Source organism: Drosophila navojoa, chromosome 3 (assembly GCF_054131105.1).
Source record: "Drosophila navojoa isolate 15081-1374.11 chromosome 3, UAZ_NAV_1.0, whole genome shotgun sequence".
In the NCBI taxonomy this organism is placed as follows: Eukaryota; Metazoa; Arthropoda; class Insecta; order Diptera; family Drosophilidae; genus Drosophila; species Drosophila navojoa.
Genome location: NC_142891.1, coordinates 24,546,657 through 24,559,443, shown reverse-complemented (window position 1 = coordinate 24,559,443; position 12,787 = coordinate 24,546,657). Strand labels below are relative to the sequence as shown.

General features: G+C 34.3%; 2 protein-coding genes across 7 annotated transcripts; one reads left to right on the top strand and one right to left on the bottom strand.

The window, feature by feature from the left end:
• Positions 1–316: 316 nt before the first annotated feature.
• Positions 317–6,574, top strand: Klp31E (kinesin-like protein 31E). Of its 4 annotated transcripts, none has more exons than XM_089258385.1 (12): positions 317–461; positions 1,679–1,745; positions 1,835–1,973; positions 2,040–2,449; positions 2,831–3,401; positions 3,480–3,828; positions 3,909–4,052; positions 4,114–4,305; positions 4,436–4,638; positions 4,770–5,743; positions 6,256–6,340; positions 6,404–6,574. In XM_089258385.1, the coding sequence occupies exons 2-12, from the start codon at positions 1,693–1,695 to the stop codon at positions 6,467–6,469; spliced, it is 3,186 nt and encodes a 1,061-aa protein (XP_089114511.1). In that variant the 5' UTR covers positions 317–461; positions 1,679–1,692; the 3' UTR covers positions 6,470–6,574. The 4 variants fall into 4 exon arrangements, with proteins under 4 accessions (XP_089114511.1, XP_089114513.1, XP_089114512.1 ...); XM_089258386.1 differs by having other exon boundaries at positions 321–461; positions 1,659–1,745; XM_089258387.1 differs by lacking the exon at positions 6,404–6,574 and having other exon boundaries at positions 6,087–6,340.
• A 138-nt stretch (positions 6,575–6,712) lies between these two features.
• On the bottom strand, positions 6,713–11,827 carry ova (ovaries absent). 3 transcript variants are annotated; one of them, XM_030389526.2, is made up of 5 exons: positions 11,807–11,827; positions 8,678–8,928; positions 8,412–8,609; positions 8,099–8,263; positions 6,713–8,029 (listed from the first exon to the last, which is right to left on the bottom strand). In XM_030389526.2, the coding sequence occupies exons 2-5, from the start codon at positions 8,921–8,923 to the stop codon at positions 6,800–6,802; spliced, it is 1,839 nt and encodes a 612-aa protein (XP_030245386.1). In that variant the 5' UTR covers positions 8,924–8,928; positions 11,807–11,827; the 3' UTR covers positions 6,713–6,799. The 3 variants fall into 3 exon arrangements, with proteins under 3 accessions (XP_030245386.1, XP_030245385.1, XP_030245384.1); XM_030389525.2 differs by having other exon boundaries at positions 11,703–11,825; XM_030389524.2 differs by lacking the exon at positions 11,807–11,827 and adding an exon at positions 11,610–11,800.
• Between the last annotated feature and the right edge of the window lie 960 nt (positions 11,828–12,787).

Here is a 12,787-nt window from a genome sequence, read left to right as displayed (position 1 = left end):
ATGACTCGAATGTCTAATAAATATGTATTTATATACATATATATTCACAAAGGTATTCATTGTAAAATTCTTCGTAGAATATACTCGGGATTTGAGTGTATAGATGACATGGAAATATATTTATTACTCGTGTGCATCATGTACACGCAAAATCCAAAAGATTGAATCGCAATAAATGATTTTGTTTTATAGAAGTTGTAAAACTGTTTTGTTTTTTCCGATAAGCTTTTGCATATATGTTTAAAATAGATATACATACGTTTGTTGGAGGTACCATAACAATCTCTGACGAATATCGAAATATCGTTCATCCCAAATGTCATCAGCTGTTCACAGCTGTGGAGTATTTCTATGTATATTTAAGCGTATGTAAGAAAGTAAACAAGGGACGTTGATCTGAAAAAAAGATTTTAATATCTTTGTGAATTTTGAAGCAGCGAATGCAAATATTTATTTTATTGGTACGATACATTTCATTACGAGATTCATATTCTTACGATTGATATTAAAGCTAAGAAGCCATTTGTAAACATCAGGTGTCAAAAAATTTTAAAACAGGTTTTTTATATTTAATTGTAAGTATCATATGTGAGTGTCTACACATATGTATATACTAATATATTATTTATTTTTATGTGTGCGTAGTTAAACTTTTTAAATATATATGTATGTATATGCATGCCAATAATTTTATGTCATACCCTGATCGTCTTCTTTTATTGTTTTTGTTTTTGACAGTTAAAAATACAAGCTGCAGAGTTAGTAATTTGCTGAAGTTAACTATAAGTTGTATTTTTAAAAGTCGACTAATTAAGGTAATTATAGTAATTATTTATTACAACGCACAGCGAAATTGATGCTCCGGATGCTGGAATGCTGAAGACGATCATTTTATTTCTAATTATTTGTATACATATGTATGTACACTTTGTGCTGGTATCTATTTAATAATTAATTTATTAGGATGAATAGCTTAGAAACTAAAATTAGGAATTCTTTCTCGCTAGTTTATTATTCCTAATTAGATGCACAGAAAGAGATATAATTCTTTTTATGTTAACCTTCCTGAAGCTTTATGAAAAACAAAATCATAAAAGTGGCGAATCTCCATGTACAACAATTGACCAGATCATTTCTGAGTATAGTAACACATTCCGTCGATATGTGAGTTATCTTTTAAGTGGGAAGATTGGATGTGATCATGGTTGACACCACTCTTTAGGAGTTTTTTACAGATTCTAAAAATCAGCTTCCGCCAAGTGGATAGCAGTGCCATCGAAATGCTTGTCATATCGGCGAACTATTAATTTTGCGCTGATGTCAGCACACATTCAAGCACATAGCTGGTTTTTCTCAACTCACCATAGCAATAAAGTATCGTTTTTACAGCGCTAGGACTTTATTTATAGGCGCCTATTACATATATTTTTGACGCTTATGCTGCTGACAGCTGGTTGAAGTGCATTTGATAAAGTAGTTTTACTGGTTTTACACCTGTTGGCTTCTTCGAAAAGGGCCGAAGACCAGTACCATTACCATTGCTAGATTTCTCTCTCATAATTTTCCTCATATTTCATCGACAAGCAGAAGTTTCTGCAGTAATTGGTAACTTACGACTGTAACGTTTGATATAAATTTAAATATTTAATATGTTTCAGCAATATTATTTGTTTTGAAGCTTATTAATTGAACATGGCTACGGATGGAGAAATTGACAAGGATTGCTTAGTTCGAGTGGCTGTACGGTAAGTTGAACTTTATTTATATATTAAAATCCTGACGATATATTGAAAACTAGACCATGGATAGACTAATTGTTTTTCTATTTTTACAGAATTCGTCCACAAAATTCAAGAGAGATAATTGACATGTGTCGGATATGTACCACAGTAACACCTGGTGAGCAGCAAATCGTTCTAGGATCTGATAAGGCGTTTACTTTTGACTATGTTTATAATGTGGACTCTAATCAGGTAAGCTGCCATCACCATATAAAGGTATATAAATATTTTTTATACATCCGTTTTACCAATTCGTAGAGTGATATATATGAAGAATGCGTTAAGCGCTTGGTTGAAGGAACTTTACATGGCTATAATGCGACGGTCCTTGCGTACGGTCAAACCGGCTCTGGCAAAACCTATACAATGGGAACTGGATTTGATCACACTTCTGGGGACTATCAACTGGGCATAATACCCCGTGCGATACGACATATATTTGCTGGAATCGAAAAGTTGCAGCATCCAGAAGACAGTGATGCCTCCGCCACAAATTCGCAGTTCAGCGTGGCTGTTCAGTTTATAGAATTGTATAACGAAGACATTATTGATCTACTGGATCCATTTAACAAGAATTCTACTTTCAAAATACATGAAAGTGCAAATGGGCAGATAACTGTGGCAGGTGCTACTATCAAGCCAATTAACGAGCCCCAAGATGCGTTAAAGTGAGTTATCCGTTAGTTATATTTAAATCATTGCAAACCCTAGAGCGTAATTCGAATATTGTATTGTATTTAAACATTCAACAAAAGTTTGTAATTTTAAGCTAAGCCCGGCTTGGTTGATTACTTAAAAAGCTACAGGTGAGCATTTCTGGTTTTAGGTCTTGTATTCAAGTGAAAATTATATAGTTTTCCCAATTCCAACTGGAGACATATTTCTTATACTTTTATGAGAATATTATTTAATAATCACAATATTATTAGTATAAATTTTCAATTTATTTTAGCTTCTTTGCGTATTCATTTTAATCTTATAAATATTTTGTATCACCAGTTAAATATAGAATGTATGAATTTATTAGTAATTCATTATCATACTTTCAGATTGCTACAGCAAGGAGCTTTAGCGCGAACGACAGCTTCAACTAAAATGAATGATCTATCATCACGATCGCATGCAGTGTTTACGTTATTTGTACGTAGACAACATATGATCGAGCCGAAAATTGATTTCAGCGATAGCGACTTTGAAACCTTGACGTCTAAATTCCATTTTGTTGATTTGGCTGGCTCGGAGCGTTTGAAACGAACCTTGGCGACGGGAGATCGTGCTCGCGAGGGTATATCAATTAATTGTGGACTTTTAGCACTGGGCAATTGCATTTCAGCGTTGGGCGATAAATCGAAGAAAGTCTCGCATGTACCATATCGAGACTCGAAGCTAACGCGTCTTCTTCAAGATTCTCTAGGTGGCAATAGCCAAACCTTAATGATTGCTTGCATCTCTCCAAGTGATCGCGACTTTATGGAAACATTGAATACACTGAAGTATGCAAATAGAGCTCGCAATATCAAAAACAAAGTGCAGATCAATCAGGATCAAAGCTCTCGAACAATCTCGTTACTCCGAAGAGAAGTTGCTGCCTTGCAATTGGAGCTTTTGGAGTACAAGCAGGTACAATAAATTAAAATAATAATTTATAAGCAGGTCAAAATGACGTCTATGAATACATCCTTTCCATATATCTTACAGGGTAAACGTGTTTTGGATTCGCAAGGAAATACCTTAATATCAGATACATATTATGAAAATTCCATGCTGTTGGACGATAATAAACGCTTACAGCAGCGCATAAAATCAATGCAAGAGACCATTAACATATTAATTGATCGCAATGCGAAACTTAAACTGGAGAAGCAAATACATGAGTGGTCAATAGATGCTAATTCCGATACGTCCGTCGCAAACTTGGTTGAAAACTATGTGATCGAGATCGAAAAATTGCAGGCCAAACTTGTAGAATCCGAAGAGATGTGTCAACAGTTGAAGAAACTTAATTCCACAGGAACTTCACCAAGAGGTAACAAAACGTTATATGAAGGTAAGAAATGGAATATGCAGCGGAAATTTCAATATTCAATATGCAATAAATTTCAAATTCAATATACAATATTTTCGCAGACCCTAACGTTATCATCGACATAGCTAAGAAAGGCTTGGAGAAGGAAAGAGAATTGCTAATGTCACGATCATTACCCGGAATAACAATTGAAGGTTCTCAAATGGCTGAGCTGGAGATTTCAGACAGTGAAAGTGATTCGAATGGTAAAAATGAATAATATTATTATAAATAAATATTACTCTAATCTATAATTGATTTTCGCAGAGAAAGAAATGGAAGAAAATTTAAATGAAATCAATTCAGATATTGAAATAAAAACAAAACTAATTGAGCAGCTGGAATTGTCTCAAGAGCGGATGCAAGTTATGCGACAACACTATGAAGAAAAACTTAATGTCCTAACATCTAAAATATTTAGCACGCAAAAGGAAAGAGATGAGGTGTTGGCGAATATGGGTAATTATTTGCCTTAAAAATATCACAAATTCATTTAAAATTTATGAAACAAAAATCAAAATTGATTTATTTTTTTTTCTTATTATTTTCCTTAAACTTGATATACGAACATTGCTTTTTTTTTTCTCAGCAACATCTATGCTTAGTCCACCAAAAGATAATGTAAAAGCAGTTAAAATGGAGTATGAACGTAAGCTGAATGATATGAATCGAGAACTGAAAAAACTGCAGCAAACACAAAAGGAACATATTCGACAGCAAAAAGAAATAAAAACACAAGAAATAAAGCTGCAAAATTTGCGAATGGAACTTAATGATCTAAAATGTAGTAAAGTAAGTGACTTTTAATTAATTTGTTTAGTTATTTTGTTTAATACTTTCCCGCAGCATCTATACGAATGGATATATATTTCTATTCCATATATTACTTAATTTTCTAAAATTAATAAATTTAATTGTTTCAGGTAAGGTTGATGAAAAAAATATCGGAGCAAACAAACCGGCACCGAGAGGAAAACACAAAGAAAACGCAAGAGATTGCGCAATTACGTAAAGAACAGAGGCGGCAGAAAAATGCAGTTATGACTTTGCAGGCGAAAATGAATGCAAAGGAGCAAATTTTAAAACGGAAAACAGAGGAGGTATCCGCACTTCGCCGAAGCCAACGCAGTGGGAATGTACATCAAAGAGCAAACAGACAAACAGGGTCAAAAATCGAGCAGGCTCGAGCATTACACCATCGTTGGGAAACCTTGTCGCGTAGCGTAGCTCACTGTGCCAGAAACAAGCAATTGATAAGTCAATTGGAAACGGAGCTGGAACGCCTTGTGAATGAGAGGGAACAGCGTTGCCGAGAGCTTAAAACAATCCAAGATCCCAAACATATTGACAAGGGATCCGAGTACTCAAACGAAGAAGATAATTTAAAAACAAACATTGGCTATATACAAGAGAATATAGAGCATATACAAAAAGCTATCATGGAATTCGAAGATGTTAAGGATCCTGCAAACAGTGATTCAAATAAAATTCAACATATCCTAGACACAATAAGTTCAATTGAAGAGGCAAAATACTTACTGCAAAAAATGTCTGACAATGCAATATTTATAACGTGCAATTCGTCGATGATTGAAAGCCGTTTGCAAGAGCATGAGGCGTTGCTTAAAGAGGCACAGCATGAAAGTACCATTCAGCAACAATTGCTGCAATATTTTTTGTCGAACAACACAAATGTGCAAATTTCTGATCTGTTTGAATCGATGAATATGGATGACAAGCTGCAGTTGAACAATTTAAATCGAAGCTGTTCGCAGCATTCTTTAATCAGCAACGGAACATACGACATTCCCCGCACTGCATCCCAAGACGGTCCCGTCTTTACCATAGAACATCTACCCAAAAGTATATGTTCGCCACCCAACACATCCATGGAAACGTAAGATCTCTTTTTAAATTCCTCTCCTATGCCCTAAAATCATTTTGAAGAAAATAATTTAAAATTTAAAAAAGATACATTTTAGATAGGGTAAAATTTTTTAGATTTTTTTTATTTATATATGATAGGAATATTCACTTATTATGATAATATATATATATATCAGAACTGGCTAAGTTTGTTTTGCAGATCGATCCAGTTGATTTCAATAAATCGATCGAAACTGAAAATAGATTTAATTGTAGTCGTAGCTTGCCACTAGATCAAAATTTTGAGTTAGTAAAATTATTTCAAATAATTTGTTTAAAAAACGAACTTTTCAAACTTTTTTTCATGATAAAAGAACAAATGAAGTCCATACGGTTCTATTAAATCAAAATGAAGTTTACTCAACAATCAACCAATCATTCGAAACAGTATGCGAGTTATCGGATTATTAAAAAACAAACTTTGAGAAATGATAGTAATCAAGAAACCGCTTTTATTATTTTGTATTTATTTGTAACTTATAGCTCTTCCGAAAAAAGTCCGAAAGTACGTAGGCGAACAGCCATGCGGGATGATCTACTGTTTGGGGAAAAAGGGTTATCGAATCCAGTAAGTAACAAATTTCACAAATCTAAAAAAAACTTTCATTGACTTTATAAACTATTCACACAGTTACTTAGGCCACATCACTATGCGAAACGGACCATAAGTCTTCCAAATGCATCGGAGTCTTCGTAGTAAGTTCGCATACACAAAAAATAGCATATTTTTAAATGAACTGTTTATGTTTTTATCTATGAATGTAAAAAGGTTTAATTTATGAAATAAAAGAAAATATTGTTACTGTTGTCGGTTTTCTAGTAGAAAAGTAGCCCAATTGCGCTACAGTGCGTTCGTTCGGATCTCGAGAATGCGGTCAACAAATCCATAACTAAATTCTCCAATGGGTGCTATTCGAATCGAAATTGAAGAAAAATACAATTGTTTGTTGGAAAATCTTAGTTATTTACAAACTTTATTTTACGAAATAACAATAGTATTTTACTTATATAAACTTAGCAATAAATTTTACGTTGTTAAATCAATGGAAATAATTCTTGCAGATGTGTTGAAGGATTGCAAACCTGCCATATTTTCAAAAGCAATGGTATCTGATTGGTTTATTTCCGTCTTTTCTGAACTGGCACGCCACTCAGAAACAGTCACTAACCTCTTTGATAAATTACAATTTTCCTGATTGTGGGAGTGTGATAATGTGTTTGAGGGAACTAAAGATTTTGCTGAACTATTGGCTCTTGGTTCAAGGCTGAATGTGTTGAGCTCCGAGTTAGTCTTGTAATTGGAAAATATATATACCGATTGCTTAAGGGGTTTCAGCGAATTGTCATCTGTCGTTTGTAATTCGGGTAGAGGATTCCATACACTTTCCGTTGAATGATTATTTTGGATGACAGCGATTTCTTTGTTATTTGTTAAGGACATTAACGCAAGCTTATTTTCTTTTGCTTTTTTTGACGAGGAAATTGACTGATCATCTTCATCTGACGAGCACAAATCAATTGTGTCGACGATCACCTCGCTGGATGGTGAAATCCTCCATTGGGAATTAAGTGAAGTATCGCGTGTTAATCTAATATTTAGCTTAGTATTATTTATAGGAAATTGCTCTCCGCTATTATCAGTCAGTTTTTTTAATCTGACCGAAATTGGACGGCATTTCTTAATCAATGGAGAGTTCAAAAACAAAAAGTTTTGAGTAAGGTCCCTACGTTGTATAAACTGTCTTCGCGGGAAAGTATAGATGTGGGAACTAAAATATTGCAGTTTCTTAAACGTAACATGTATGTTATTTGTACAACTCTTTTTCTCAAAAAATTTGTGATTACTATTTGATTTAACTAATAAGGGTGTATAACAAAAGCGATCTAAACGTTCCTGTCTTTCAAATACATATTCCATTGATATTGTCTGTTTTAATGACGACAGCAATTTCTGTCCAGCGGGAGACGATATTGGTATAAATGAACATCTGTTAAGCGACGGTACTGCTCGATTCCTTCGCGATGATATGCGTCTTTTTCTGCTCGAAGTCATTGTAACCAATTCTTCGTTATTTGTGTTAGTTCTTTGTATTTTCTTAGAGTAATTGCAACTCGCCGCCTTAGACTGAAGACAAAAATTAAGAAGGAAAGCGTTTCGCAGCTCTGTGTTTTCATTTTTGACTTCAATTTTGTTATCCGGCTCGGGAGAATCGCATAAAATAACATCATCTTCCATAATACATATTTTTTCATGTTCCTGCGTAAAGAACGAAATGAAAAAAGGTTAAGCCATGAAGAGATCAATATGGATATAGTTTTCACTTACCAAGATTGCTTCCTTGGAATATAATTCGGCATCACAGTTGTCACACAGATAAATGTCGAACGGCGGCGGCTCAACCATCATATAGTTTGAGTCTTCTCCTTGCATGTCGGTCTTGTTTTTGTGTAGTAACAAACATTTTCTATTTTTTTGCAGTCGATCATAGGACTAAAATTAAATAAATTGGAAGAATTTATAATTTGAACAAGCAGTAGTAGGCAAGTTCTAATCGCTGTTCGTCACGGGGCTCACGGTATTTTTTAGTCAGGCACACTGACTAAAACACTCCTTTTCGAATCAATTAACTATAGCTTACCATATTCTCATTTCGAAATGTAACCAGTAATTTATTATTTCGTCTGTCATATAGAGATGTAGTGGAATTGTAGTTATTGATAAATCTCAAGCTGGCGTGCTCATAAGCAGCTAAGTCGTTACAAAACCGTAGCAGAAATAGACTTTTATGAAATTTGTAACATATTACTACAATCTCCTTCATCTTTTTTAACCAGCTCTAAAATAAAAAAACAAACAAAAATCGTTAAAAAACAAAATTTGCACACGGAATTATTTTGAACTTACACCAACAAAGTTTTTTGGCTTTTTTAACGGAATGCCAAAGGATGCATTTTCCGGCCACCACTCAGGCTCGCTGCAGTCTATTTTTTTTGGTAGGTTTATATGTCCCAAAGAGCATTGCACCATGAATGGTATAAAATTCTCTAGTTGAGATTCAGTTATTTTCTCTAAAGATGTCGGATATCCATTTGCGAACAGCAGCGGAAGATTCGATATCATGTTTTGCTGTGACTTATCGGATTCGTCCATTGTGACTAAATAATAAAATTGAAATATGTTAGCGGAAAGCAATCAGCGATATTTAAATTTACTGAATTTAAAATTGGATATTAAACGTTGCAGTCGGGCGTTTCGAACTGCGAAATACTCATTCACACCCCATCAGAAATTTAGGAGCTAGGTTTTGTTATAATACTGTGGCCAGCTCATAGAGCAAGCTAACGGTAACCTAGCTGCAACGGTAACCCAGCTCTGGATGCTTACGCTCCAAAAATGAAGGGCATTTGTTGATATGCCACGCCTTTAAAGAGACGTAACAATATTATTTGGTGAATCGTACACACATAATTTTCATCAATCTTTATAGAACCATAACATTAGTTCATGTACAAAATTTTACGTTCAAGCTTCCAAATATCAGCTTTCTAGCTCTTCAACTAATATGATTTCTGGTATATCGGAAAATGCACGCTCCAAGTGGGCGGATCGGAAGATATACTCGAGTATGTGTTCCAAATTTCAAGTCTCTAGCTTCAATACCGCCGAAAAAATTGCGTTCATACCGACACATAATACACATAAACGTGTATATCTCCGATGTATCTATCTCTGTATGTATCTACGTGTTTTATAGCTAGATCGCTGAAATTTGCTAATATTATGATTCTATAAAGATTTATTAATAGTTATATGTCCACACCCACTAGGCGCAATTTTTTAAATTCTTCTGTTTTTGGATACTATTCATGCTAGAGACCTAAAATTTGGTCGGTAACGCCCGTCTGCAACGTTCTTATATGTTTATTTTTATTAAAGTTCCATCCAAATCATAAAAGAATATTCAAAGAAAACCCCTAAATAGATGCTAATAGATACAGCAAATGATTAATAGGAAATTCATAGTCATTTAACTAATATTTCTTGGATAGTACGTTAGAGGAGAAATAAACAAGAGAATGCTCGACCAGCAATCGATTTTTGGAGACAAACTCAATATCCGCGCTATATACACGGATGTTTTAGAACAAATTTCAAGTCTCTAGCTCTTATATCTTGTAAGATTGACGCGTTCAAACATACGGAAAGACGGACAGACAGACTCAGCTCGTCGCCCTGATAAAGAATATAATATACTATGTGGGTTCTGACACGCCTCCTTCTGCCTTCTCAGGCTCTAAACAAGTAAGAGTGCTCTAGTCGAGACTGCTTGACTAGGAATCATTCTTCACTTCTTTTGTACACACATACAAAAGCACATGCACATACATAAGCATCCACACACAAGCATGACCACGAGCTCTGCTTACTGCGCAGTTATCAGCGACCGCGCTAGGGCTGCGCTGCAGTGTTGGAAAGATAATGAGAATTTATTTGTTGAAAAACTTCTTAAGTAGACGGAAAATCCTAATGAAACTTTTAAAACGTAATCATAATTATAAAATGTCTATTCCGAAGCCTAAGTCTCTAGTACTTGAAATACTTTTTTTTTAATTGGGGGCGTGATTTCCGAAATCTTCGCATCCATTAAATATATATACATGATAAAACTGAAGTCTCCAGGTCTAATAGTTTTCAAATGAGGCTGAAAAAGCTAAATCAATTTATCGATTATTCTCGATAACAAAAAATCAAATTAGTTTTTGAAAGCTATGTATGATAAACTCGTACTGCGTACGAGTATGCATGCGAAATTTCAACTCTCTAGATCTCATATCTTCTGAGGTAGACGCACTCATACGGACAGGGCTAAATTGACTCAGCTCGCCGCCCTGATCGAGAATGGGGTCTGCGATGATTTCGTCTGCCCGTGACATACTTTTCCCAAAACCATTATACCCTGATTTCCCATTTTCAATGGGTTCAGGGTATAAAAAGTGAGAACGGTATAGCTGCAGTCAAAGCAATTGCAGGATCGATGAAAAAGTACTCTATTGATAGAGATATTAGGTTCCATCATTTCCATAAATGCTTAAATAACAAACATAACATCGGACCTTTCTAAAATTACGTTCCGATAGCCGATAACCGATACCAAACCATAAACGCTAGACGCAATGACGACACTATATAAAAATAAACGGTGAAAGGAAAAGTCAATTTCGCTTCTGCAAATTGCAAATATCGATGTCTTCCTTGACGTCTGAAGATTCTAGCCCACCTTTAATAGAGTAGAATTGATGATTTTTGCTGAAACTTTTAACCCCGAAGAAGCCAAGAGTGTAGTCAGAAGATTAGTTCGGATAAGACTTTTAAAACTTACAGCCTATATACGTGGTAAAATTCACTTTTGGATCGCCTTATAAAAGAGCAAAGAGCAAAAACGGCAGACGGCGCATGGCGCATAGCGCAAGTGCAAAGCTGCAAGGGCAAGGCACAAAATATAAAATAGAAGGAAGATTTAAGTATTGCTCCAAGGGCAACTACTTTTTGAGCTGAACGCATTAGCACGGCACGACCAAATTCTCTTTCACGATTTCTCGCGTCTCTACTGGGCAAATTTTCATGCTAGAACACAGCGCAGCGAAAAGTATCTGTGCGCACATAAAATGGAATGAACTCATGAGCACTGTATAGGAACACTTGAGCCACATGTACATATATACATTTTATAGATATATTAATCATATGCTATTTGCACAAAAGTTATTCACTTTATACAATCTTTAGTTGTAATTCTTTACAAATACAAAAATTGCTATACATGAGTAATATTTACATGTTCCGTTTTTATTGGCTTTCTTGTAATAATAGTATTAACAAATTTTAATTGATATGCGTGTAGCTTAGCATTTAGTTTAATATTACAAACCAAGCGTCAAATGGACAAGTTTATTAATTATAAAAAAAAAAGTATCGTAGCTGCGAGTTACAAATACAATATACTGTAGTTACGGTTTACATTGGAGGACTCACAAAGAAATTACAATTCAGACAACATCGATAAAAGTTACTTTTCATTTTGTGCGTGTACGATAGTGCAAAGAACGGCGTAACGATTGAAACGATGGAATGGAATGAAATTTAATATACAGCGCGTTCGACTGCGAGACTTCGCATGAGCAGATATATTTTGTATCAAACTATGGATATATGAAAATAAATGTACAATTATTTCAATTATTAAACGCTTCAAGACAATTTTTAATATTATTAACCAATTAATATGACGTATAAATAGATTGTTATAATTTTATCATCTCAATAAAAAACATGAAATTACAAAAGGCATAAAAGATAATGACAAAAGAAACAAACAATATGTTTATGAAAATAGCATTGCGTAGTTAGAGTTAAAGCAACGATCAAGCCAAATAATTAATCATTATATATAGTGAAGCATTCAATAGTTCGTTGTTCATTGAAAATAAGACAAAAATGCATCGATAACTGTCGATTCACATATATTTGCCTGACTGCATAAGCGTGCGAACTTGGTATATTCATGTAGTTTCGGGAGGTTATTGAATATCTGCTGTCAAGAGATCACTTTTTCTTTTTGAATTCCACATCATCGTTAATTTCTGTCTGATTAAAATTTAGTTGATTGATTAAGCTTTTACACTATGATAACATACATAGTTAGGTTTCCGTCTACACGAATGAATATGCCGAATAGTGATAATTCTTTGGGAATCGTCGTAGGCAAGCACTTCATAGCACTAAAAATATACATCATTCCTAAATATACATCAATGTATTTTGACTTACTAAGCTACATATACCATTTAGATAAATGTCGATAATTATTAAAGTACGCAACTCTTGTTGCCTGTGCAGATTGTAAGGCCCAAAATATGCCGTTGCCGTTTATTAAATGCTTTGGAATATATCGGGTTGCTTACAATAAAAACTCCAAATGAGACATGAAATACACATGTCATATTATACTCGAAT

Excerpts from the sequence above, each read along its gene's own strand:
- Klp31E (XM_089258385.1), top strand. The coding sequence starts at position 1,693 with ATGGCTACGGATGGAGAAATTGACAAGGATTGCTTAGTTCGAGTGGCT. Across the intron at positions 1,974-2,039 it reads ATAATGTGGACTCTAATCAG|AGTGATATATATGAAGAATG; the intron begins GTAAGCTGCCAT and ends ACCAATTCGTAG. Across the intron at positions 3,829-3,908 it reads TAACAAAACGTTATATGAAG|ACCCTAACGTTATCATCGAC; the intron begins GTAAGAAATGGA and ends ATATTTTCGCAG.
- ova (XM_030389526.2), bottom strand. The coding sequence starts at position 8,923 with ATGGACGAATCCGATAAGTCACAGCAAAACATGATATCGAATCTTCCG. Across the intron at positions 8,610-8,677 it reads AGCCAAAAAACTTTGTTGGT|AGCTGGTTAAAAAAGATGAA; the intron begins GTAAGTTCAAAA and ends TTTTTATTTTAG. Across the intron at positions 8,030-8,098 it reads ATTCCAAGGAAGCAATCTTG|GAACATGAAAAAATATGTAT; the intron begins GTAAGTGAAAAC and ends TTCTTTACGCAG.